This window comes from Phocoena sinus, chromosome 15, assembly GCF_008692025.1.
Source record: "Phocoena sinus isolate mPhoSin1 chromosome 15, mPhoSin1.pri, whole genome shotgun sequence".
Taxonomy (NCBI): domain Eukaryota; kingdom Metazoa; phylum Chordata; class Mammalia; order Artiodactyla; family Phocoenidae; genus Phocoena; species Phocoena sinus.
The window spans coordinates 86,978,103-87,003,946 of record NC_045777.1 but is presented as its reverse complement, the minus strand read 5'-3'; the positions used below and the strand labels follow the sequence as shown (position 1 = coordinate 87,003,946).

The following is a 25,844-nucleotide window of genomic DNA, read 5'->3' as shown; positions in this document are numbered from 1 at the left end:
GGACGCACGGGGACCCCGCTGACGCTGCAGACACAGCTCTTCTCTAGACGGAGGCCCAGTGGGGCCGCTTCTGCCGGGGACGCTCCCACCCGCCAGTCTCCTGAGCGGGCGGCCTTGCCCCGGCCGCTGTCTCTGTCCCCGAAGCGGTGGAGAGGAGGGCTGGGTGGGGGTGGGGTCCGCCCCCGCCCCCGCCCCCTCCCCTTCCTCTGCTGACTGCCCGCAAACCCGGAGATTAAATTATACGGCTTCTTTACAACTCCAATTAAACGCTTAATTGATGGTGCTGCCCTTTATTACCTGACACCAGAGAATAAACAAACAGTGTGAAGAGGGAATGGCCAGGGACACAGTGATTAAAATGCCAACCGGTTTGCAACAAAGCGCACTGTCTGGAAGCAGCCGAGGAGGGGGCTCGCCCTGGCGCCCCAGCCTCGCACCCACACCAGCGGGCTGACCCGGGCTCACCTTCCCCTCTCATTTCCTCTCCGGGGCTACAGGGGCTCTGAGGACATCGGCGTGGCCTCGAGGCTGGTCCCGAACACGGCCCCCCACCTGCCCTGGGGTGTCTCGGGCTCTGCAGGAGACACGGCGCGGACGGTGCCAACCGCGCAGCAGCTCCAGGCACTCGAAGCCGCGGTGGCACTCCCTCAGGCCGACGCGCCCCCGCTCTGACCCAGCCAGTGAGGACAGCGCCCCGCCCCTGGCCACGCTTGGGGGAGTCTGTGCAGACCCTCTCCCCTCTGGCTCGCGGGCCCGCGGCACTGAGGAGGGACGTTCCCTGCCCAGGCGGTCCAAGACCTCCGCCGCCCGGGCCACCTGGCGACGTCCATCCTCGGCTTCCACGGTCTTCTCTGGGGCTCAGGTCCCGTCTCCGAAGTGGACGCTTTAGCCTGAGCGGCCAGTCACCTTCTGTGACTGAGTCGGGGCAGCTGCCGGGCCAAGGACTCTCGGGCCATTCCTGTCTCTCCAGACAGAGGAGATTCTGCCTGACAGGCTCCTGCTCGGCCGGGCCGATGGGGCTGGAGGATGGCAGCTGTCACCGTCATCACCGCTCCCCGTGGGCTCTGTGCTCCGGGGATGCAGTCACGATGGCCTGGAAGGGTGACCAGCCTCAGCTCAGAGCCGAGGGGGCTGAGTGGGGGCAGACGCTGGCCCCGGTCACACAGCGGGGCCTGCAGCGGGTGTTCCGGGAGCGAGCGTGGCCGGTTCTGCCTCTCACCAGCCGAGACTCGGGACCTGCGAAGCCAGGACAGCTGCCAGGACGGCAGCTCCTCCCTCACCGGCTCAAGAGGTCCTTTCCTCTGGGACTAAAAATTCACTTAAATGAACAAAAAGAAATTCATGAAGCTAAGGGTTCCAACTACCCCAGGGGCTGGGAGCCTCCCTCACATTGTGTCCATCTATCTGTCTGTCTGTCCGCCCATCAATACCTTAGGGCAGGCGCTGGGTGAGGCGGGCATACAGCTGGACCACAGCCCCGCAGAGCAGCGCCCAGCGTCAGAGGGGTGTGCACCCGAGGCCCCCGCACTGCTCTCTCCTCACCCTGGCACCGAGGCCCGCCCTGCTGCTGACAGGTGGCCAACCTCCCCACGGGGACACGGGGTCGTGAGCCGTCTGGCAGGTGGGAAGCAGGGTTGGGGCAGAGCGATCTTGGATGCAGGAGTCGGGGGAGATCTGGACCCAGGGCCCCGAGCCCGGGCTGAAGGGCAGGGTCACGGGGACCTTGTTCAAAGGAGACATGAGGGGTTCTGTCTACACCAGGCAGATGGCGAAGGCTCTTTCCCCACTCCCCCTGCCGCACATGGCTGTGTACGGGAAGCAATGCAGAGGCGACCACGGGAGATCCCTGAGAGCGGGAGGAGGGTGGAGGGGCTTGGGACCCAGGGCGGGGAGAACAGCACCCAGAGCACCAGGGAGACTCACAGGCCCACCTGGTGGAGGAGGGAGGCCTGGATCCCATGTTTCCAGACCCAGTTCAGCAGCGGACGGTGGCCGGAGTGGGACTGGTGCCAGCAGAGGGGCTCGGAGCACCCCGACCCCTGGCCGAGAAGGGGGCCCTGCCTCGGGCCCCTCTTTGTTCCACAGGCCTGACGCTCCCCTCACCCACCCAGAGACACAGAATGCGACGAAGCTGAAAATTCGCCTACCAAAGTAATTTATACTTTTAATGCAATGTCAAGAAAAACCAAATCCTCACAGCTTTTTCTTGAACTTGACAAAGCACTTCTGAAATTCATTTAGAATAACAAACAGGTAAGAAAATCTAAATGAGGGGAAAATAGGGGAAATGCCATGTTCTACACCAGATACTCAAACATAATTTCACTTATAATTACTAAAAATATGGAACAGAAAAATGGAATAAAAAAACAGAAACCATGGAAACAGAGAGGGACACATTACAAACCTACAGGGCAAGGAACGATTGTCTGATAAATGGCACTACAGCAACTGTTTACTGACCTGGGGACAAAATCAATTTAAATCTTGACCATACACCACATACCAAAATAAGTTCCAAGTAGATTAGATTTTTAAATGTAAAACATAGCCAAAAATAAAAATCACAGAAGAAAATAGAACTATTTATCAAATCGCTAAAGAACTTTCTAAGCTTAAATAGAATAGATGAGATTCCAAAATAAGTTAAAAGTTTCTATATACAAAATCATCGCCAAGAAGAAAGAGAAGTTAAGCTTCTCTGCAAACTGCATAAAAAAGGAGGTAAAGGAGCTCTGATCGTGACGAGACCTTTCAGGAAAGAGGAAATAAAATATTTTTCCTTATTAGTAATTAAGTGAGGTGCCCTTTATATTAAAAGATTTAAAACATGCATAACCCTGACACTTGGGGTAGACATTCTGCAAGGTTTAACCCAGGCGCCGACGTGTGTGACAGCCCAGCCCCCCGAGCATTTCTCTGCCACTGGCACCCCCCAGCCCAGCCCCCCGGCCCAGTGGTCTGTCTCTGACTTTCTCCCTTCCCCGTCCAGCAGTCTGCCCGCAGAGCCCCGCACCCTGGGACCTCGGGGCTTCTCGCAGACCGTTTACAGAGACCAGCACGTTGGTCATTGGCTATTTCAATGCTGAGTAGCGGGGCGGGAGGCTGCACCAGGCGGGTGATCTGTTCACCGGTTCAAGCACATCTGCGTGCTTTACAGCTTTTGGTGACTATGAGTGATCCTGCTACAGAGTCACAGGCTCCAGGTCTGGGAAGGATGAAGAAAGGAAATCCACCCGGCCTTTCACAAAGGCACTGATCCACCTGGAGGGAAGCAGGGGACAGCCGACCGCTGACCCAGAGACACAGAAGTACAGGCGGACTGAAGAAGCAGCAGAATCCGGAGCACGGCCGACCCAGAGCCGACTTTCCTGTATTAACTGCAGTGCTGACCAGCTTGGGCAGAAAGGACGGCTTCACGATGGCGCATCCCTCACCCGTGAACGTGGTGTGTCTCTCCATTTATTTAGAAATCCTTTGACTTCTTAATCAATGCTCTGTCGTTTTCAGTCTCTAGCTCTTTTACGTGTTTTGTTAGAATTATACCTAGGAATTTCGTTTTGGGGAGAGTGAACAGGAATGGTACGATGTCTTAGATTTCAGTTTCCGCATGTTCACTGCTAGTATATATCATATACGTATTATACACACACATATCATATATAAAGTGAATTCAGCAAGGTTGCAGGACACAAGATCAATACACAAAAATCAATGCTGAACTCACTTCGTTAGTTTTCTTTTGTTAACTTCTTGGGATTTTCTATGTAGACAAACATGGCACCTGCAAAGAGGAAAAGTTTTGCAGGCCCTTCCTTTCCTTACTGCTCTGTCTGGGACTTGCAGTACATCTAATCAGGGTGGTGAGAGTGGACATCTCTGCCTTATTTCCGACCTTAGGAGAAAAGCTCTGACTCTGACGGTAAGTGTGATGTCAGAGGGAGGGTTTGTGGACGAGCTGCATCTGGTTGAGGAACTTCCCCTCTTTTCCCAGTTTGCTGGGTTTTTATCAGTATTGAATTTTGTCAAATGCTTTCACTCCACTAAGTGATCTGATCCTGCTGACCTGGTGGATTATATCAACTGACACTTGAAGGCTGAATCAGCCCTGCATTCCTGGAACAAACAAATAAATCCCTGTAGGTTTTGTTCTTTGTCTTGTCATTGATTTTGAAATTAGAGTAATATTGGCTTCATAAAAGGAGCTGAAAAGTGCTCTCTATTCAATTTTCTGGAAGAGACTGTATAAACTGGTGTTAATTCTTCTTTAACTGTTAGGTAGAGTTCACCAGTGAAGGCTGGTTTTTTGAAAGCTTTGTGATTATGGATTCGATTTGCTCAATAGTTACAGGACCATTCAGAATATCTACTGCATATTGGGTGAGTTTTATAGTTTTGAGTGTCCTGAGGAGGTGGCGGTCGTTGTTTGGACCCTGGTTCCACTTGGTCTGGATGCAGAGAGAGTGGGGAGAAGCCCTGCTTTCCGGCCCGAGGAGGAAGTGGGAGGAGGCTGCTCTCCTGGCTGTGCTCGACCTGTCCTGTCCCGGCACCAGGTCATCTTGCGGAGGCGCAGCTGTGGCCGGACAGGTGCCAAGACCCCCGAGGGAGGACCCTCTCTCTATGCGCAGGGCTGTGGCCCCAGGAGAGGGGGGAGTCCCCACTGCCCTCCTCTCTGTCCCCCACTGGCGGTGGCCGTGGACACTGCCGCGGCCGTGGGTAGGGCCTGGCGGGGCAGGGACGTGAAGGCCTGAACGTCTGGCCAGGGGCCTGTGAAGGGGACCCTAGGGAACCGGGGAACGTTGGAGCTGAGGGAGAGGGAATTCCACGTTCCACTGTGCCACGCGGACCCCAAAAGGCACCTCTGAGCTGGGCGTGTGGGGGTCTGACCCTGAAGGGCCCTGAGGCCTGGACCGTGGGCCAGACCACTGCCCAGGACCCAACGGCTGAGAGGAGCACAGCAACGGCTCTGAAACTGAACTGACAGTAGAAGCATAGCCCTTGGAAGGCGGCGGGAGCTGCGGACTGGCCCACCCGGCAGATGCCTGCTGAAACCCAGACCCACAGGATGTACGTTCTCCAGAACTTCACAAAGACCTGAAAATGTTCAAAATGTCCAGGACACAATTCAAAACCAAGCAGCATATGAAAAACCAGGAGAACGCAGACCTGCTGGGAAGAACCCAGCCAACGGGCACCGACCCCAGGTGACAGAGACGCTGGGACCCTCAGGCGCCTGGGGCAGGGTGGGGAGAGCGGCTACGAGACGTCCTCGGTCTCCCCGGAAGTGGCACTGCCCGACACTGGGCTGCAGAATCCTGTCCAACCCCGACCCGTGATGTCCGTCGCGTCCGTCACACCACACGCTGACCCCCAGCTGGGGGCCCGTGTGTCACCATCACCCACACCTACCGTCCGACTTAAGGCGTGCTTCCGTCAAGCTCTCTTTTTCACACAGAAAGGAAGTGATCTGAACAATTACAGATTCTCATCAAAAACCATGGAGGCCAGAGGCAGAGAAAAGAGAAAACCGCTGACCCAGAGCTCCATACACAGCAGATGCCCTCCAAGAGGAAGGGCGAGATGAAGACGCTGTCAGACAAAGGGGAACCACGAGAGTATGTTTCCAGAACGCTTGCCCTAAAAGAAATGCCAGGGAAGCTCTTCCAGCAAAAGGAAATGATACCAGAGGAAAACTTGTTATTTCAGGAATGAAGAAAGAGCGACAGCAATTCTGAACGACTAGATAAAAATCATGAACTGTTTCTTTCCCCATGTGTTCTTTAAAACATGAATGACAATTAAAATCAATAATTATAACATTTTACAGTGGGTACATACAAATGAGCATTACTACAAGGGGGAGGGGGCGTGGGAGACCTGTGTTGTGATAAAACCCTGACATTCCAGATCTTATCATCCGCAAGTGGTAAAATATTAATTATAAGTGCACTGTGGAAAGTTAGGCACGCGTATTGTAACCCCTAGAGAGGTCACTTCCAAAGGTCTCTAGGGCTCCCCTGGTGGCACAGTGGTTGGGGGTCCGCTTGCCGACGCAGGCAGGGCTTGTGCCCCCGTCCGGGAGGATCCCACATGCCGCGGAGCGGCTGGGCCTGTGAGCCATGGCCGCTGAGCCCGCGTGTCCGGAGCCTGTGCTCCGCAGTGGGAGAGGCCACGACAGTGAGAGGCCCGCGTACTGCAAAAAAAGAAGAAAAAAAAAAGCATCTAGAAACATAATTAAAAAACTAAGATAAATCAAAATGTAATACTAAAAAATATTCAAATAACCTTAAAATAGATAGAAATGAGGAAATGGGAATAAAATACAGAGAAGGCAAACAGAACTAATCGTAAAATGGTAGGCCTAAATCCAAACGTATGCAGAAATTATATTAAATGTAAACTGTGTCTAAATGTACTTATCAAAAGACAGAATACACATCCCTACCAGGTCCACGTGGGACATCCGGTGGTTCAGAAGTCTTGGCCACCAAACAAATCTTAAATTAAAAAAAATTCGAGGGACTTCCCTGGTGGCGCAGTGGCTACGAATCTGCCTGCCAAGGCAGGGGACACGGGTTTGATCCCCGGTCTGGGAAGATCCCACGTGCCGCGGAGCAACTAAGCCCGTGCCCCACAACTACTGAGCCTGCGCTCTAGAGCCCGTGAGCCACAACTACTGAGCCATTGGGCCACAACTACTGAAGCCCTTGAGCCTAGAGCCCATGCTCCACAACAAGAGAAGCCACAGCAACGAGAAGCCCGCACACCACAACGAAGAGTAGCCTGTGTGTAGCAACAAAGACCCAACGCAGCCAAAAATAATTTAAAAAACATTTGCTCTGAGAAAGACACTGTCAGGAAATGAAACTCCCCAAACTCGAGCCAAAGACAACAATCCAACAAAAAATGGGTAAAAACTTGAAGAGACTCCACCCACCCAGGGGGATACAGGAGTGGCTAACACGCGACAAAAGATGCCCCACATCTCACCCGTCAGGGAAACGCCAGTTACAACGGGGTGGACTCCACTGCACACACCTCAGGATGACGAAGGGCCCGGGGCTGGTGCCGCCGTGGAGCCCCACCCCGGTGCCCGCCCTGAAGAAACGCACTAGTGCTCACAGGAACACACACAGTTACTTCCTGTCTTTGGTTTTCAGGTTTGCTAACGGTGTCTGGCTGCATCTGACCCATGCTCCTGTGGGCTCAGGTTCCGGCATCAGCCCGGTGGGAAGCCTCTGCAGTGCTTTTAAGATCCACCCGGCGCGTGCGGCTCGGGCTGGCCAGACAACGGTGCCTCAAGGACCCCAGCAGGCCTCCCCACCACCCGCTGCAAGGCCGGGAGGTGACGGGTGCGGACGGCAACGCTGTTCTGCTGGGGCGGGCAGGGAAGGGAGGAAGCCTGAGACCCAGGCACGCCTGCTGCTCCCGGTAACCCACCCGGGAACGGGCCGGGGCTCGACTCCCGATTCTCGCCTCTGCCTCCTACTTTCCCGGTCTTCCCGCCTGTTCAGCGGTGGTCCCTCCAGCGGAGGACGACGAGCTGGGGAAAGCACAGGGCAGGACTCCTCTCGCTGCGGGCTGGGGGCTCTCAGCCGCTCCCCAAAGGCTCGAAGTGGCCAGAGGCCAGCACCTGAGCCGAGCACAGCTCTCGGATCTACGTTACAGCCACCTCTAAGCCTCGGGCAGCCAGACCGGGGGCCACAGCAAACCCCGAGTCCATCACCTCGTGTCGGGCGCCGACCCACGTGGAGCCTCGGTGCCCTCACCAGTGACCCGCAGCTGTCTGGGCCTCCTTGCTCCCCGTGACGCCTTCCCGAGGGAGTGTCAATCCAGTACGGCATGCTCCCGCCAGGTGTCCCCCTGCCCCCCGTGCCTCCCTGCAAACACAATCCCCACACCCAGGGCCTGCTCTGAGGCCGCCTCGTTCCCGTGGCTCTTCCCTTGCTGATGCCCAGCCGGCCCCTGCGTGGCTGCCGGCTCGGGAAGCAGGTGCTACGGCTTCCCGAGTCTCAGCGAGTCCGCGCTATCTCCCCAGCTGTCATCACACCTGCACTCACGGAGGCCCGGGGGACAGCAGCGACTCAGAGAAGCCCGCCCGCCACGCCCCACATCTGGAGAGCCCAGCTGGCCCTCGCACCGGCTGAAGCGGGAAGGGGGTGAGCCCCCGTCCGGAGAGAGCAGCAGAACCAAGATGAAGCCCAGGCAGCGCAGCTGCTGCAGGGGCGCCCTCCCCGCTGGGCAGAACGGACGGGCTCCAGGGAGGGGCCTCGGCGTCCCTCCTCCAGGGACCTCTCGGGATCAGCTGCACCGCACAGTCAGGCAGAGACAATTTTGAACGCCTCCCATGTGTTGCTCTGACAAGATTTTTTTTTTTTTTTTTTTTTGCAGTACGCGGGCCTCTCACTGTTGTGGCCTCTCCCGTTGCGGAGCACAGGCTCCAGATGCGCAGGCCCAGCGGCCATAGCCCACGGGCCCAGCCGCTCCACGGCATGTGGGATCCTCCCGGACCGGGGCGTGAACCCGCGTCCCCCACATCGGCAGGCGGACTCCCAACCACTGCGCCACCAGGGAAGCCCAAGATTAGATTATTTTAATGTTAATTCTTTACCTAATTAAACCGCAATGAACAATCTCTCCCGCCCAGGCTGGGTAAGGTGTGGGGTCATGCAAGGAGCACAGCCAATGCTGGGAGCTGAGGTTTCAGGCTCCTGCCAGCCGCGGGCGGGGCCTTGGTAGGGGTTCTTCAGCGACTCCTTTGTCAAAGGTCCAGGAACGCCCGGAGACAAGCATCCCCTGTGTGTCGGAACGCAGTCACCTGAGGCTGGGCACCCTCCATCCCCAGCGCCCGGAGCGGCTCCTGGTGTGGTGACGGCGAGCCCGTCCAGAGGTGGGGCAGGCTGGCCCGTGAGGCCCACAGGGGAAAGCGGGAGGTGTATGTGGGGCGGGGCCTTGGCTGGTGCCCTACTCCCCAGGACGCGGCTTTGGAGGCCAGGGGCCTCCACGTACTGAGATTTCTTTCTACGGCTGGAAGCAGGTCACAGCTCAGAGCCCGGCAGCCTGGCCCCGCGGCTGGAGCCCTGGGTACCGAGGCAGATGCGGGGGGCCCGGGGAGGGACTTTGCCAAACTGTGCCTCTGCCTGGCAAGGCAGAAATACACACATGTGGCCTCGCCTCCACAGAGGCCAGCATCTAATCACCGCGCTCAGTCCACAGGCCAGCCACCCATTCGGCTATGGCAGCGCCACCAGCGAGGCACCTGGCCGCTCTCATGGCTCCCCGGGGGCGGGGCTGACCCTGGGCTGTGAGGAGCGGCCAGCGCCCTGAGCCTCAGCTGCTCCACTGGCCGACAGAAGGAGTGTGCGGCTGGCCAGAGAGCGCGGACGGAGGGCCACAGGGTGTCTGCAAGAGCTGGACACCCCCTGCAGCGAGGCTGTGGGTGACTGCAGGCTACGAACATGGTGGTGGGGCTCCCTTGCCCACGTGGCTTCAGCGGGGACGCTCCCCCGAGGATCCTGAGAGCTGACCTGGCCACCCTCCTCTTGGTCTCACGAGGAGGGAAGTGGGGTGACCGAATGACTCCTCCTTTCCCGCCCACACTCTGGTGGGCTGCCAGCCCGCTGGGTCCAGCCCAGGACGTGTCAGCACAGGGCACCCTCCACTCTGCCGCCCTGGCCCCACTGGGTCCACGCAGCTCCTAAACGAGGCTCAGGCTGCCGTTCTCAGCTCTGCTGCCCCGTCTCCGTCACAGGACCGGCCCAAGCCTCTGTGGAGCTGGCACTCGCCAGGCCGTCCCAAGACTGCCCTGGGCTTTGTTTTAAGCTTTACGCTTTAATTTTATTCCCACGTGTGTGGTTTAGAGCCCAGTCACGCCCAGTAGGTCCTCTCCTCCTCCAGCCAACGACTCCGATTACCTTGGTGTTAAATGGCTGACCCCCTGCCGGCTCACACGTGCCCCTCCTCCCGTCATCATCCTCCCAGGACCCAGGACTGTTAGGATGGCAGGTGCTGCTGGAGCTGGGCTGTAGCAGACGAGGATTCCTCGCTGGTTCCTGCACAGCGTCCTGTCCTCCTCGGAGCTGACGCTGTCCTGTCTTCCATTCGCTGACTTTTCTGTGCACCCATCGCTAATGAAGCCGAACCTCTTTGCTGACCCACGTGGGAGCTTCCTAACCCCGTGGTGGCAGCAGATGTAAACAGGAGATGTGAGATGGGTGCCCCGGGCAGGGCGGCGGCTCCGTGCAGCCAGGGCAGTGGGCCCAGGGGCACGGGGCACGCGGCATGGCAAGGCCTGGGCCACAATGCCCCCTGAGACACGGGCCAGTTACGTCCTGACGACCCCCTGGCCCGAAAGAGGCCCAGAGCCTCTGACCCGCTCCAGCCAGGGCTTGCTCCTCCCCCACGTGTGTCCCAGGCTGGCGTCTCGGGCTCTCTGCGCTTCGTCTCCACCGCTGGTCTGCTCGCTCTGCTGGGCGTGTCCTCTGACAGCCTCCTGAGATGGGGCGCACGGTGAGCTTTTCCAGGCTTGCTGGAGCGTGGGCGCCGGGCCGGAGCTGCCGCCGGGCTTCTCTGGGAATCTGGAGCAGTGCCCACGGCTTTCCAGCACCAGGGCTGCTGCTGAGAAGGAAGCTCTTCTGATCCCTGGCCTTTGACAAGTGACCCGCTTTTCTCCTGGGGGGGCCCTTTCATCCACCCACACGGAAACGGCCTCATCGCCACACGGTGCCAGAGTGACCTGCGACCCCGCCGCTCCTGCAGCCCTGCGACTCGGCGGACCTCGTGGACCGGGCGGCTCCTCGCGTTTCCTCAGCTTTTTTCTCCTGCTTTCCAGCTTGTCGCCTTGTTCTTCTACTTTTCAGATAAACCTTCTAAATTTTACCTCACGAATCTGCTGTTTAGATTATCATTTCACTCTTGGACGCTTCTAACTTCCGGAAGTTTGTTGTTTTTCATTTTGAAAAAGTTTGCAGTCTCTTGCTTGTGCTTTGCTGTTGGAAGTCCGTCCTCGTCTCTCTGAGGACGCAGTGTTTTGGAGGTTCCCTGCACTCTGGCGGCCTGCGCCCTCCAGGTGCGTTTTTCTACTTGTTGCTCTGGCTCCCTGGTCACAGCCAGCAGTGGGTCCTCCTGGCCTATCAGCAGCCCAGGGTCCGGCCGGCTGCCTCCCGGGGCCTCCGGGGTCAGTGCTTTCGGGTCTCCTCCGGAGCTGGTTAGGCTCCACAGGGTGAAAGGGGTGGGCGGGGGCGTCTGGGCATCCACCAGCCTCAACCCTCGGCTCCACTGCCGGCTCTCGTCCTGGATGGGCCCTGTCCACACCGTCTCCGGAGCCGCAGCTCACAGACATGGGGGAGGACGTGGGCTGCCCCGGAACCCCGCGAGTTCTCACCCCGCAGGCCTGAGACGGCACCCGAGGACCTGCATGGCCCACATGTCCCTGGGGCGCCTGCTGCCCGCCTGGGAACCACCCCTTGGGAACGGCTGCTCCAGGAGAAGAAACCGCTGTGCCGACTTGCATTTCTCACTTCTGCTGGGAGAGAGGCCACGGCCCACCACGCAGAGTTGGGTGAAGGTCTGGGAACCTTCCTGCCCCTTGAGCACACCCCCAGGCAAGCTTAGCCGGCCACGCCCCTCCCCCAGCACCCCTCGCTGCCCTGGGCCTTTGCGGAGGTTTGCGGCGTAAGTCAGCGTGCAGCTGCGTAGACTCCGTCTCCCTGAGCTTGCTTACCATTAGACCACCCGCCCACCGACTGTCCGGATCCCAAAGGTTCGCCGTTGTCCCTCTTGCCGTGGGGCCTCAAGGAGGACGGTCCGACTGGCCGTCTCTGCCTGGAAGCCCATAGCGTCTGTGGGCACATGTCACGGCGCCCTTGTGAGGCTCCGAGCAGCTGTGTCCCCAGAGCTGAGCACAGAGCCACTGGTCGGAAGGAGTGACAGACCTCACTGGGTAAATGATCTGTCGCGTTAGACGGTACGAGTCCTTTCAGAGAGTAAAGAGCCACCTCGAGGTGCCCGCGTCATTTTCAGCTTGTGAATTTGTCAAGGACACACAGGCCGCTCGAGAAGAGGCGCTGGAGCCGTGGCTGGAAGGAACACGGGGAGAAACAGTAATGCGGGCCTGGAAACCACAGCTTGGCCGCCCACTTGCTGAGGACCCTGTAAGAGGCCTCTCCTGGCTTTCACCGGGGAGGGCGGGACGCCGGCCACCCGCCCCACCCCACCACCCCCCCGGCAGTCTTTGCGGCTGAGCCGGGGTTTGGCCGCAGAATGGCCACGGGGGCACCTGGGCAGCCGACACCGCCAGTCCGAGCGGCATGGGGGGCTCTGTTTCTGCCCCAGGAACGGAAGGCCTGTGCTTTCCAGGCCGGGATGCCAGGACCCTTTCCGTCTGGCTGCTGCCGATGAAAAGTGCAAAGTGAGGAGTTTGTGTAGGAGCGCCAGCTGAAAGGCCAGGAGAGCAAAGCAGCACCCCAAGGGGGGCACGCGGGGGTCCTGAGCTCTGCGGGCCTCGCGCTGCGGCAGTAACCGTCTCTGCCCTGACCTGCGGGAGGGAGAGAGCTCTGTCCTGGGCACGCCTCTGCACGTTTCTTGTCGTGGTCGTGTCTGGATGCTCTGATCCACAGAGCCAGCCCTGCACAGAGGCCACCGCCCCCTCTGAAGACAAGACGGGAGAGGCCGGCGCAAGGTGTGAACGGGCATGCGCGTGCGTGTCCGCAGGAGGGCGTGCACTTCACACGACACATCTGTGCTCACCGTCCATAAGCCCAGCACGCGACCTCGGGAGAGCAACTGAAGGGCAGCTGCAATCCTGTAAAACCAAGAGGCGCAGAGTTCAGGTGGAAGATGGCAAACCGCACTGATTCTGCACCGTGGGGTCACAGCTGAAGCCACGACGGTGCACGAACCCCCTATCTCACAGAGGACACTGGGCCGAGGGTCCTGGGACCATGACGCACTCAGGATGCCATGGGAAGGGGGATAAGACGGAGAAGGACGGAACAGCACCAGGGAGCAGGGATGGAGCGTGGCTCCTGCAGGACGGCCGGGCTCAGCCTGGCACTCGAGACCCTGCAGCTTCGGCGCGGGAGGTGTAGGGAGCGCACAGCTGGGGCTCAAACTCAGGCCTGGCTGACTGAGCGCTTGGCCTCGCAGAGCCTCTGTGCACCAGGTGCTGAGGGCGGCCTCCCACCTCCACGGTCTCACGGGGTGGTGACCGCTGACCTCAGGCACTTCGAGAAAGGCTGGTTCCACGCAAGGTAGACAGTGGAAGCAGATGGGCCAGAGGAGGGCTACATCTACGACCCTGGCAACGGGCGACGCACAGACCCCTGCTCCACACAAGAGGACGGCTGCACCCACTTCCCAACTCCAACCGCAGTGGGCACGCGGGAAGAGATGACAAACATGGGAAGGGGAAGTGGGGAAGGGCTTCCCAGCGGAAAAGCCACTCAGAAACGCAGGTGGCGAATGGCAAGAAAACAGCAGCCTGGCCCTCTCGACGCAGACGCCTGCAGACATCACTGAAGGGGCAGCGAGCAGAGCCCTCCTCCCAGCCACCCGTGGGCAGTAGCGCTGGGCACCCTCCAACAGCACAGAGAGGCCGCAGGCGCCCCCTGGGCCCCAGCCTCCCCATGGGGCCGGACTGGGTGACCCCTGGGAAAATGGAGCCTCCAGAGGGTCCCCTCCCTCCTTGGCACTGATGGACTGGCCTCTCTCTGCACTAGGGCGGGACCTGGTGACCACGGCGTGCCGGGGACAGGCTCAGCGGTCACTGCACTGCCCTGGAGAGACGAGCTGCGAGGTCAGAGGCTGTGGCCCTGAGTAAGAACTGCAGAGCAGGCGAGACCCGCGTGACAGAAAAGGCAGCTTCCTGGGTTCCTCACAGGCCCCTGTGGACGGCTCGCTGGGTCCCTGAAATGTACTTAGATGGTGAAAGATGGCCCCCGCTTCCACGGAGTACTGGGTTTACTCACGATTAATGGCATGCGTATAAACTGCTAAACGATACTAACTTGTTTCAGGGGTCGGCAGGGCTCCAGCCATCGGGTCCTCATCGCGCCTGTGTCACCTGCCGCTCTGCAGGCCGGCGCCACCAAGCCTCCCGCACAGCCCCGGGGATGCCCACAGCCTAGCCGCCTGCACGGGGCTGGACAGACAGATGGACGGACGGACGGGGGCCTACCTGCCACCTCCCTGGATGAGGGCAGCCCCGCGGTGGCCTCCAGGGCGGGGGGGACGGCGCCGCCGGCCTCCAGGGCGTGGAGCAGCTCCCGCAGCCGCGCGCACTCCTCACGCAGCCGCTGCCGGTCCTCGTGGAGCCGCTGCCCGCGCCGCGCTGGCTGGGTTCAGGCTCAGGTGCAGCACCTTGGCTCTGCTCTGGTCGTAGTCCCCCTGCGGGACCACAGGCGGGAGGTCAGAGCCCCTCGTGGAGCGAGAGCAAAGGGGAACCCGAGCCCGGCCTGTGGGGTCCCAGCCCCCTCCCTGGGCTGTGGCCTCCATTAAACGGGGGAGAAGACAGAACGCCCACGCGACCCATCTTCGGAGCATCGTCAGAACTCAGCGCACGAGCCCCCTTCTCTGGGTCTCGTCGAGTACCAGCTACTGGGAGGGAGGTCTCTTCAAAGTGCGGCGCTTTCAGACACCATCGGCAAACACCCCAACGCCCCTGGGTTCTCGCCAGCCTCTCGGCGACCCTCCTGTCTCACGGTCTTTAAGAGTGGGACCCGTTTTTTAAGATTTAAAAACAAAAAAACCCAACTTGCTAAAACTGACGCTGAAGCAGAGTCCCCACATGCCCCACACGGTCCCGTTACTGACACGTGACATCAGGGCCGTGCATCTGTTACAGTTCGAAAGCTAACACCGACGCCATCCTAGCTAAACTCCCGACTTCCTTCACAGCTCCTTAGTTTCCTCCAAATGCCCTTTTCTGTTCCCAGATCCGTCCTGCGGGACCCCACGGGACTTTTAGCTGTCCGATTTCCGCGGCTCCTCTGGGCCGGTGGTTTTCTGGGCTTTGTTTTGGGTGACCTTCAGTGTGGAGGATGCCGCTCGGGCGTCCTGAAGATGCCCTGCTGTCGGGATGTGGCCGACACCTTCCTCACCGTTACCTGGGGTCAAGGATTAGGGGAGGAAGACCCCAGAGGTTAAGTACCTTCTCATCACACCGTGTGGAGGCTCCCCGCTACCAAGGTGACCCTGATCCCTTTGGACACACCCACACCTAAGGAGTCAGGGTTACGCTCCCTTCCAAGTTGACGAGACCCTCAGCTGTCTGCGGACACATCCCACCTCTCCCCCTCCCGGCTGGTAGGAGCCCGCCAGCCACAGGGGAGCAGGTCAGCCCCGCAGAGCGTGAAGGGGGCCGGACATCGGGGGGGCGTTTGATTAAGTGGGTGCTGAGTGGCCTGAAATCCACACGCAAAACCCAGGGCCCAGGGCGGCTGTGGCGACCTTGTGGGAGAGGCATCACCGCACGTTACAAACCTGCAGTGACCGAGGCAGGTGCTAAGGGCCAACGGGGAAAGGACGGTCTCCCCAGTACGTGCTGCAGGGTCAACTGGATGCCCACATGACCTTGACCTTGACCTCACACCACACAAACATCACTCCTGAGTGACAGCAAATCTACATGCAAAGGTTTTAGGAGAGAATGTAGGGACGTCTTTGTGACCCGGGAGTAGACGAAGGTTCTTAAACAAGGTTCAAAATGGGCTAAACAAGTGAAAGAAAAAATAAACTGGACTTAAAAAAATTAAGAACTTCCATTTATCAAAAGAGTAAAAAGGGAACCAACAGAGTGGGAGATACACGAAACACATAAATCTGACAAAGGACTCACATCCGGAACATACAAAGAGCCCATACAAATAAACAAGAAAAAGTCAGACAATTCAGTTTTTAAAATGGGCAAAAACATGTGAACGGACACTTCACAAAAGAAGGTATCGAAGAGCCAGTAACACGTGAAAAGTTGCTCAAATTACTCACCAAAGAAACAGTGAAAACCTCAGTGAGATGCCCAGTCGACACCGAACAGATGAGGGTCCAGGGCCTGCAGACCCCATGCTCTCCGAGGGTGCAGGGTGCACCCACTTGGAGGAAACCCTTGGCAGGACCCTGGGATGAGCGAGTGCACGTCCCAGACCAGGAACTCAGAACCGTGACCCAACGCACCCAAATCACACAGGGAGTGGGGGTGTCCCCCACGGAGGACCGTGTGTCAGTGAGAGCGAAGGTCTGCACGCAGGATGACGTGGGCAACCCTCTCACACAGAGCGGAACAGACCAGCCGGACCTGGCGGACAGACACGGGGTGGCCGCTGACACCACAGGACGAGGTCGGGGCCAAAGGCAGAGCTGGGAGGGGACTCGGGTCTGTGCTGGTCTGGACGCTGGTGACCGAGTGCAGTCAGTGAGAGACACTCACTCCTGACGTGTGTGCTTTCCCGTACGTACACCGTGTTACTCAATACGAAGCTTCCAGAATGTGCACCAAGTGAGTTCATGGTGCTTCTAGGCACAGGTCAGCTCTGCCTCAGCTTGCCAGGCGCGAGCATCAGTGAATCCCCCCGCCCCGCAAAGCTCACTGGCATCGGGTTTTGCCACCAAGAGTCACCCCAACAGATGAGAAGGGCCCAGGCGGTCAGCGAACTCAGGAGGCAGCGCCTCTGCTCCGCCCAGCTGCTGTCCCCACGGCTCAGCCCCGGGCGTCTGCCAGGAGGGGGAGCGCAGGTCGGAGGCTTCGGAGGTCAAGGTAGAGGCCAAGCCTCTTTGGCCGTCACTCCCTGGGCCTCCCAGGGCAAGGGCTGAGAGGGGCCTGGGCATCCCTCCCACCCGGTGCTGAGACAGAGACACGGGAGTGTCCTGGGCTGAGGGGCAGCGGGCTGCTGGCCCAGGGCCGGGCCCGCCCGCCTCTCACAAGGGATGCTGGGCCAGCTGAGTGGGCATCTCCCTCCTGCCCGGACACCGAGATTCCTTCCTGGACAACCCAACCTCCCAGCTGTGACTCCTGCCCACAGCTCCCTCTTCCAGGGGAACAGCAGAAATGGCACCCTTCACTCAGATCGTCGAATCCCCCGGGAGGGAGGCCAGGGGTGGACATTCACTCAGCGGAACAGTCCCAGCGCGGGAGCTAAGTTGCGTGGCCACCACCGGCCAGCCCTTGGCCAGCCGCCAGCTCAGAGCCCCCGAAAGTGACCCCAAAAGGGAGGGAGGGGAGCATGGAGACACCCCCTCCCTGCCGCAGGCAGAGAGAGGGCGGGAGAGGGGGAGAGAGCCTGGTGGAAGGCAGAGGGCTGGCAGCCGGCGCCTCCCAGGCTTCTGAGAACCTTGTAAAAACCTCGAAGGATAAAGAGACATCCTGGAACTCCGAGTGAATCACAGACTGTCAGGGTTGGAAGGGATCGTTATTTCATCCGATTCTAACACGCTGGGAGACACAGCCAGGCGTATGGAATCCATCTGCCCTGCGCACCCTGGCAGAGGGCCCCGTGGCAGACGGGAGGTGGGCCGGGTGCAGCGGGAACTCATGTTCCCCATGGGTCTGGGGTCAGGGGGTACAGGGAGAGGACGAGGGCAGATGTGTTCTGCAAAGGGCCGGAGAGCACATGCGTCAGGCGGTGCTAGTCACACCATCTCTGTCCTGGCAGGTCAGCTGATGGGGAAGAAGGAGGGAGGGGGGAAGGAAGGAGGGAGGGGGGAAGGAAGGAGGGAGGGGGGAAGGAAGGGGGGGAAGGAAGGAGGGAGGGGGGAAGGAAGGAGGGAGGGGGGAAGGAATAGGGGGGGAAGGAAGGAGGGAGGGGGGAAGGAAGGAGGGAGGGGGAAGGAAGGAGGGAGGGGGGAAGGAAGGAGGGAGGGGGAAGGAAGGAGGGAGCGGGGAAGGAAGGAGGGAGGGGGAAGGAGGGAGGGGGGAGGGGGGAAGGAAGGAAGGAGCTCTGGGCGGCCGTGGACACACAGCCCGCCCTACACAGCCCCCTCCAGTGTCCCTAAAGCTGCTCTTCCTCATTTGTCTTCAACCCTTTAATTGTGCAAAGCAAAAGCGGGCTGGCAGGCTGAATCCACCGGGCTTGCACCCCTCTCCTTTACCTCAGATATTCAAGGGTCCCTCCTTCCCCCCAGGCCCACAGGTCTCTCCCAGTCTGGCCATGCTGACCCACTGGCTTCACGCCCACCTCCCTGCCTCCTCAGGACTCACCTGCTGACGCCCCGGGAGGGCCCGGGCAGGGAGCTGGGCACAGAGCCTGACCCCCAAGGTCACCAGTGACCCTTGGCCGAGGTGTCATCCTGCCCAGCAGATGTGGGGAGAATCGGGAAGACGGCACCTGGACATCAGGGTCGGGGCAGGACGCTGCTGTGGAAATGCCTGACACCCCTGCGGGCAGGAAGGGGAGCCTACCGCTCCCATCCCAGAGCGCGGTGTCTGACCACCGGCTTCCCCTTGACGGGAATGAAGGAAAGAAAACACTGCCAGTGGGTGACAGGATTTAAGGATCACAGGGAGAACCAGCAGGGCTTAACCAAACCAAACCAGACCAGACCAGACGGGCAAATGCTCGCAGCTCTGATGAACTGGGGGAAGCGACAAGCCTGCGAAACCTGCAGGTGCCGAAGTGAGCGTTCTGGCGCCGGAAGGCCGGGGCCTCTGCTCCTGCCTCAGAGTTACTAGACCCCACAGCCCCACCCCCGGGACGGGACGAAGACGCTCCCTCTGCCTGAGCTGGGACACCGTGAGCGTGAAGAGCAGAGGGCCGCATCATGCCCACCGCCCCCAGAATTCCCCGGCGAAGGCCCTGCTCGCCCTGTCTGCAGGCCAAGTGGGGCGCGAGGCCCGAGCCTGCAGGCGAAGATGCCGTGGAGCCTCCCTGGGATGCAGGCCGCAGGGAGGGAGGCATGGGGCCTCCAGCTCGGGAGGCGGCGGGGGCAGCCCAGCAGGTCCACCTGCTGGAAGCAGTGCGAGAGCCCGGGAGAGACCGGCAGAGCCACCAGACAGACACTCGCGAGGAAACAGGATGCCAGCTGCTTTAAGCCACTAAGCTGTGGGGTGTTTGTAACAAGGCAGCAGGTAACCGAAGGAGTCTCCCGAGGAGCGAGACGGAGCCCCAACCCCCGACCCGGGGGCCCCAGGGTCCCACCAAGGGGGTGGCAGCCCCCGGGCCCAGGCCTTTGTGACTCAGCCTCAAGCCCAGGACGCAACAGAGACAGGACAGCTGCACGGGGTCTGCTAACGCCATTCTGCCCAGGGAGTGAGAGTGTCCACGGCCCCTGGGACTCACACTCTGACCCTCAAACTTACGACCAGGCGATGGCGGCCAAGACAGCAGAGCCGGCACAGGGTCAGGTCGAGTGTCCAGGAAGTGCCCCTGCCTCTACAGTTGGCCAATGCTCGACACGGGTGCCAAGGCCACCCACCAGGAAAAGGTGCTGGACAACTAACTGGACACCCGCATGCAAGAGCACCAACCTGGATCCTAACCTCACACCAGACACGAAAACGACCTCAAAATGGATAAAACACCCTAAACGTAAGAGCCAGCACTATACAGCACGTGGAAGAAAATACAGGCGTAATGCTTCATGACACTGGATTTGGTCTTGGATTCTTCAACGTGACACTAGAAACAAGGAACAAAAGAAAAAGTAGACAAACTGGACTTCCTCAAAATGAAAGACTTCCTCAAAGCATACATCATCAAGGACGTGAAAAGACAACCCACAGAGTGTAAGAAAATACCTGCAAGTCACTCATCTGGTAAGAGACTTGTATCCAGAACATATGATGAACTCTTACAACTCAGCGACAACAAAAGAAAACAACAAAACCAAAACAAACTTACGTAAAAACGGGCAAAGCACCGCATAAATCTTTCTCCAAGGAAGACGTACAAATGGCCAATAAGCACATAGAAGGACACTCAGCGTCATGTCATTAGTAAGCAGCGGACGGAAAAAAAAGTCACAACGAGACGTCACTGCGCCCACCGAGGTGGCTACAATGACAAAGCCAGTCTCGGCGAGGCAGGGAGAAACTGTCTTCCTATCGCTGCTGGGAATGGAAGACGGGGAGGTCCTCGCGGGAAACAGCTCCGCAGACAATTAAAGACAGAGCTACCACGTGACCAGCGATTCTACGCCCAGGTACACCCCCGAGAAGAATAAAAACACGTCCACACAGAAACCTGCACACACATGTTCAAAGCAGCATCAGTCACGATAACCGCTCAGGTGTCCAAGAGCTGACAAGTGCACTGACTCAGCGTGGTCCATCGGCACAATGGAGTACTATTCAGCCATAAAAAGGAATGAAGCACTGACACCTGCTACAACACGAATGATCCTTGAAAACACTGCGCTCAGGGAAAGAGGCCAGTCACAAAAGACCACATATATGACTCCATTCACGTGAAACGCCCCAAACGAGGAAATCGATAGAAACCGAAAGCAGACTGGTGGCTGCTTAAGGCTGGAGCGTGGATGCGGGAGAGTGGGGTGACAGCTAAAGGGAACAGGGTTTCTTTTCGAGATGATAAAATGTTCTGCGATTGTGCGGTGATGGTTGCTCGTTATCTGTGAAAGCATGAGAAACCACTTAACTGTACACTTCAAAAGGGTGAGTTCTGTGATATGTAAATTGTATCTCAATAAAGCCGTTTTTAAAAAAGAGAAATGAAAGAAAATAGGGAAAACAAACAGGAGGACGTGTGTGGACGCTCCATCTGCTACCGAGAGCCTGGTGCGGCTCCAGGCTTCCCTCCACACGCCGCCCCAGCCTCCAGCGGGCGAGAGGCGCTTGGCTCCGCAGGGCGCGCGTGCTGGGCCGGGCCGGCCTCGGGCCTGCAGGGGGTGCCGGCCCCACTGCTGCGGCACAGGCGCTGCCCGCCGCGCGTCTCCACGCCCCCGCGGCTCCTGCGGCAGCAGGCCTGGGCGGAACGACCTGGTCGATCCCGGCTTCCTGGCTTCGGCTCTCACACCCCCTCCAGCTCAAGGGCTCCTGCGCGGCCCCGCTGTGGCCTGGAACTCCACACGAAGACCCTACTCACTATCAAGACCACCGTCCGCAGGGCAGGTCTTGGCACCTGGCTCTGACCAGCTGCCCTCCCTAAAATGGCCTGGCCGGAGCCCGGCCAGCCCAGCCGACTCAGGCCTGTGTCGCCTGCGGCCAGCCTGGACTTCCAGCACGGCCTTCCAGAGGCACCTCCTGGGTGGGTTGCGACAGCCCTGAGGGGCTGGGGTTTGCCACAGACCCTGCCACCTGGAACCTTCCACTCGGTGTTCAGGAAGCCAAGGCTGAAGAGCCCTTTTGTCAGACGAGGGGGCCTGAGGCCGGCTGGTTCCCCCGGGAGTCTGATGGGCCTGGAATGGAGAAGCAGTACAGACCCGGGGCCAGATGCTCTTCCCCGGTGCCAGGGTGGACCAGTCCCCATGGCCCGGCTGGACTGGACACGGGCACCTCGGGGTACAAGGAGGCTACCCAGACCCCATCCTCCCTCACACAGGCCCCATGAGGCTGCCAGGGGTCAGGAGCCAACAGGACTATGTGGTCAGGCTGCGTGAGAGGGGGTCGAGGTTCAGCCCACCGGGGGCTCTGCTCTCTGCGCCACCCCTCCCGGAGCAAGGAGGCCCTCCCCGGCCACTCTTCCCTCTCCTCCTCCCTCCCTCCTTCCTTCCTTGGAGAGGAGGGAGGCATGGTGCCTTCAGCCAGGGAGGCAGGGGCTCCGTGAGGACAGGGCTTTGTCCTGCCCCCCAGACTAGTGAGGGGACCCCAGTGCCCCGTGAGGACCCGCTGAGAGGAGGTGGCGGTGACGTGGCAGCAGTAATGCAGAGCCCCCAGCACGCCCCCTCCCCGCTCCGTTTGTCCACAGCACCTACCCGCTCGTGACACTGTAAACTCTCTCCCGTCACCTGTCTCCCCCAAAGGTTAGGGCGGCAGGCGCTGCGTGTCAAGTAAACGTTTGCAGAAGGAGTGGGTGACACTTACGACTGCAGAGTGTCCTGTGGTCGAGAAACCAGAGGCCCAGCCGGTGACCAGAACGGGGGAGTCGCAGGGCCGGCTGGCCAGGGCTTCCCGCTCCCTGGGTCCGGGGAAGGGGTGCCGGCCGTCATCCCGGGCACGCAAGGCCGTGGGCACGGGGGCTTCGTGGCACCGTGAAGGGTGTGTCGGGGGGCTGGCGCCGCTGAGGCAGACGGTAGAGCACGAACAAATTTGCTGAACTCTGCTGCTGCGTGACAGTTTTGAGGAAGAAAGGGGAAAATGGCTCTAATCTTCTGCTAAAAATTTGTTGCCTTGTTTGATTTGCAGCTGAGGAAACTGTTGAGACACTGACGAGAATCTCAAAAGGAAAAGTTTTGAACCTTCCTTTGACGTGTGGGTGCAATCACTGGCTAAACAAAAACATCCCACTGGTCGAGGGGGCGGAGAGACGTCCCCGTCCGTGACTGCGGAGGAACGACCCCCGCGGTCCAGCTCCCCCTGCGCCCGCTCCAGCCGAGCCGGGTCCTCGGGGAGCCTGCATGAGGGGCTGGGCCTCGCGACCCGCACGCCCAGGGCACGGCAGGGCGTGCAGCAATGCTTCTCCCTGGGGCTGCAGCCAGCCCGCTGCCCTCCGCTCACGGACGAGTGGGGCTCCTTCTCGGGCTCAGATTCCGTGCAAGCTCAGACAAACAGCCCTGTCCCCCTGAGCTCCGGCCACGGCTGAGTCCCCTGGCATCTGCCTCGCTCCTGTCTGTGTTCAAGTCCTGCCCCTAACCTGCTGGCGGCCCGGGCCTCCTATCTTCCTGGGCCTCAGTTTCCATCTGCTGAAGCGTGAGGGCAGTGAACTTGATCTGTAAGGACCTTCCAAGCCTAGCACCTGGGAGACCTGGATGGAGGACAGACCCCCCGGGAGCCTGTGTGCCCTGTGGATGGACTGTGGCTGCCCCGGGCCAGGGAAGGGCTGCCAGGAGGGCGGACCTGCCACAAATAGTAAGAGACGCTGCTAGCAGGAGACAGAGGCCCACGGAGAGTTAAAAAGCCCAGTTAGACCGCCACCGAACCTCACGCGTATTTATAAATCACCCGGCCTCAAAACTAAATCAACATCTCTCCTGGCTGAAGGAAGACAGCTCAGGGAGAAAAGCGGGGGAGCTTCGAGTGTCCCGCTGGGTCGGAGTGGCAGGGCCGACCGGACCTCACGGATCGGGGCGGGGCGGGCACAGCCCTCGCCAGCCCCGCCTCACCCCAGCCCACACACCCACCTCCGCGAGGCCCAGGGCTCCGCGACCTTGGGCAGGTCCCTCAGGCGCCGGCCTCGCGTCCTACGTGCCCCATGGGCCGGGGGCGCTCGGTGCTCAGTGGCTCACAGGGACGCTCCGCGGCTCTGAAGCCAGGGGCACAGGGCCGGCCCAGCCCGATGGCGTGCTCACCGCGGGTGGAGAGCCTGGGGATCGGTGGGGGCTCCACGTGACAGTGCAGGCCAGATCCCCCCCAAGACCCCCGGCACCAAGACCGAGAAACCGAGGCCCATGCGGCTGCCCTGGACCAGTCACGGGAGGGGTGAAGGGGGAGGGGCCCAGGGCTGGAGGCAGGCGGGCCACAAGGGAGGGGTGATAGGGGCTTGCCCTGGGGACTGCCCCCTCACCACAGGCTCTCCGCGAGCCTCCTGCCGTGGGCCGGTGACCACGTGGGCCGACGCCCTGCACCCCCCGCGCCCTTCGTGTCCGCTCGTCTCCCACCACAGAGGCCTCATTCAGGAGCTGGGCACCTGGCACTCCTGTGGCCGAGGCCCCTCACGAACAAACACGCATGGGCTGTCAGGGTCTAGGAAGGGCTGCATGGGCACGTCCCTGACTGTACTCATGCTGCCCAGTCCCGACGGACCGGCCGCCGACGGGGCTGGGCTTGGGGAGGGGGCCCTGCCGGGCCTTGCCAGTCCCCCGACAGGCAGTGTGCGCTGGGGCTGTCCAGGCAGCTCCAGGAAGGGTGGCGCTATGGGGAGCCATGCCTGCCAGGCCAGCACACGCGGAAGACCCTTCTCACACTACCCTCCGGGCGACCGTCTCCCCAGCACGGCAGGGCGAGTTTATCTACCATCAGCCGTGAGGCGCCAACGTGGGCCCTGGACACACAAGTGAGCTTGGCAGGCTGTGTCCTGTGGCCGCTGCATGTCCCCCGCCCAGGAACAGCGGGGCCCGGGGAGGGTCTCACCCAGCCAGGCCCACTGCTTGTCCCCCTGCGGCCAGCAGCCCCCTCGGCGGAACGCCTGGAGGGAATCCACCCCAGTGAGGAATCTCGGGGCCCGTCCTGGACTCTTAGGTCCTGGCCGGGAGCTCTGCTGGAGTGTGATATTTCCAAAGATGGGGGCGGGGGGATAGGCAGGGAGAGCACTGGGGCCTTCGGCAGCTGGAGCAGGCTGCCCACGGTGCTCCCAACCACCAGGAGGGGTGGGACGGGTCTAGCTGAGCTGAGGCTGGGGTCACTCTGGGGTAAACCTCAATGCTCCCAGACTGCACCGGAGGGCAGCTGACATCCGGCAGCCAGTGCCACTGCAGTGACAGAGAAATACCGAGAGGTGAGTGGAGCCGTGCGACGTCACGTCCCCAAGTGGGGCTGCACATCCACCTCTGCTCCCGCATGAGCCAGGTGGCTTGGGCCAGACCCCACGGAACCTGGAAAAAGGGAAAATGCCACCATCCCGGGATGGTGGGGCGGGGCGGGCCACGGAGGCCCAGACCTTCCTCGGCCCTGACCCCAGAGCCTAGCCTGGCTCCCCCCCGTCTCCCCTCGAGGCGCCAGGAAGATGTCCCCAGGAGGTGGCCCAGCGTGTGGTCCTTGGGGCTGGCGTTCCGTTGCCCAGAACACGGATACTCCTGTGCTAGTTCCCTCTCTCTGAGACTCTATTTGGTCATCTATGACGTGGGGACACTACTGCTCGCCTTCCCAGGTTTGGGAAGATCAAACGGTCAGTGGATGTGAAGACAGCTGTAAACTGCATGCAACTTTGCTGGGTGTGTGACTGTCACCCACGATGACCATGGAGTAAAATCTGGGCTGTATCCTGATGGGTACCTCTCACACCCTCCAGAGGCAGCCCAGAACGCCACGTGTCCGAGGACCCGGGCCTTCTGGAGACTTCAGAAGATGGCCACGGGAAACCACCAGTGCAAACCTGATCCCCTCAGGAGGGAGGAGCGGGGACGACACCCTGCCCGAGGCTGCAGCGCACGTCCCAAGGAGCCCCCTCGTTTGCCTCCCCCAGGCGGGGGCAGAGGGACAGGTGGACAGAAGATGGCGCTGTCCAGCGGCTGGTCGGTGCCCCCTACCTGGGAGGGGGCCAGGCCACTTCTGCATGGATGCAACAAGGTCCCACCTGCCGGGCAGACACAGGGACCCGGGGACCCTCTGTCCTGCCAACCTGAGCCAGACCCCGGCCCATCGACTCCAGGGCGCGGGACTCGGCGAGTTCCCGGGACGTCTGTCAAGAGCTGAGGGCTCCGCCAGTCTCACCGCGCAGGTGGGGGGCACGGCGGGAAAAGCGAGAAGAGAGAGCAGGGCCCCCCGGAGGGTCCGGTGGCCCATCTGCCACCCTGTCCCAGGCCAGGTGAGGCCACGCGTGCCCGCTCCTCCTGTGCCAGCGGGCTGCCCACACTCGTCTGCGAACGCTCCCGACCTCGGGCTCTAACCAGCAGACAGGGAACTGTGAGCAGAGCCCAATTACAGGACAGTCATCGCCTGCCGAGTCCCACCCCGAGTCCTTCAGCAGGGGATTGACTGTGAGAGAGGCTTGTAAATAGCCCGCAGAGAAGGAATGAAGACACCGCTCATCGCCAGGAAGGCGCGACAGCGGCCATTCAGGCCGGAGACCAGCTTTGGGGGC

General features: G+C 60.4%; 1 protein-coding gene across 1 annotated transcript in view; it reads right to left on the bottom strand.

Moving 5' to 3' along the window:
* Window positions 1-25,844, bottom strand: part of MAD1L1 (mitotic arrest deficient 1 like 1) — a 311,083-nt gene that overhangs the window by 48,589 nt on the left and 236,650 nt on the right. The window contains 2 exon segments of the mRNA XM_032605902.1: window positions 14,177-14,318; window positions 14,320-14,385. Coding sequence (XP_032461793.1) covers window positions 14,177-14,318; window positions 14,320-14,385 — 208 coding nt within the window.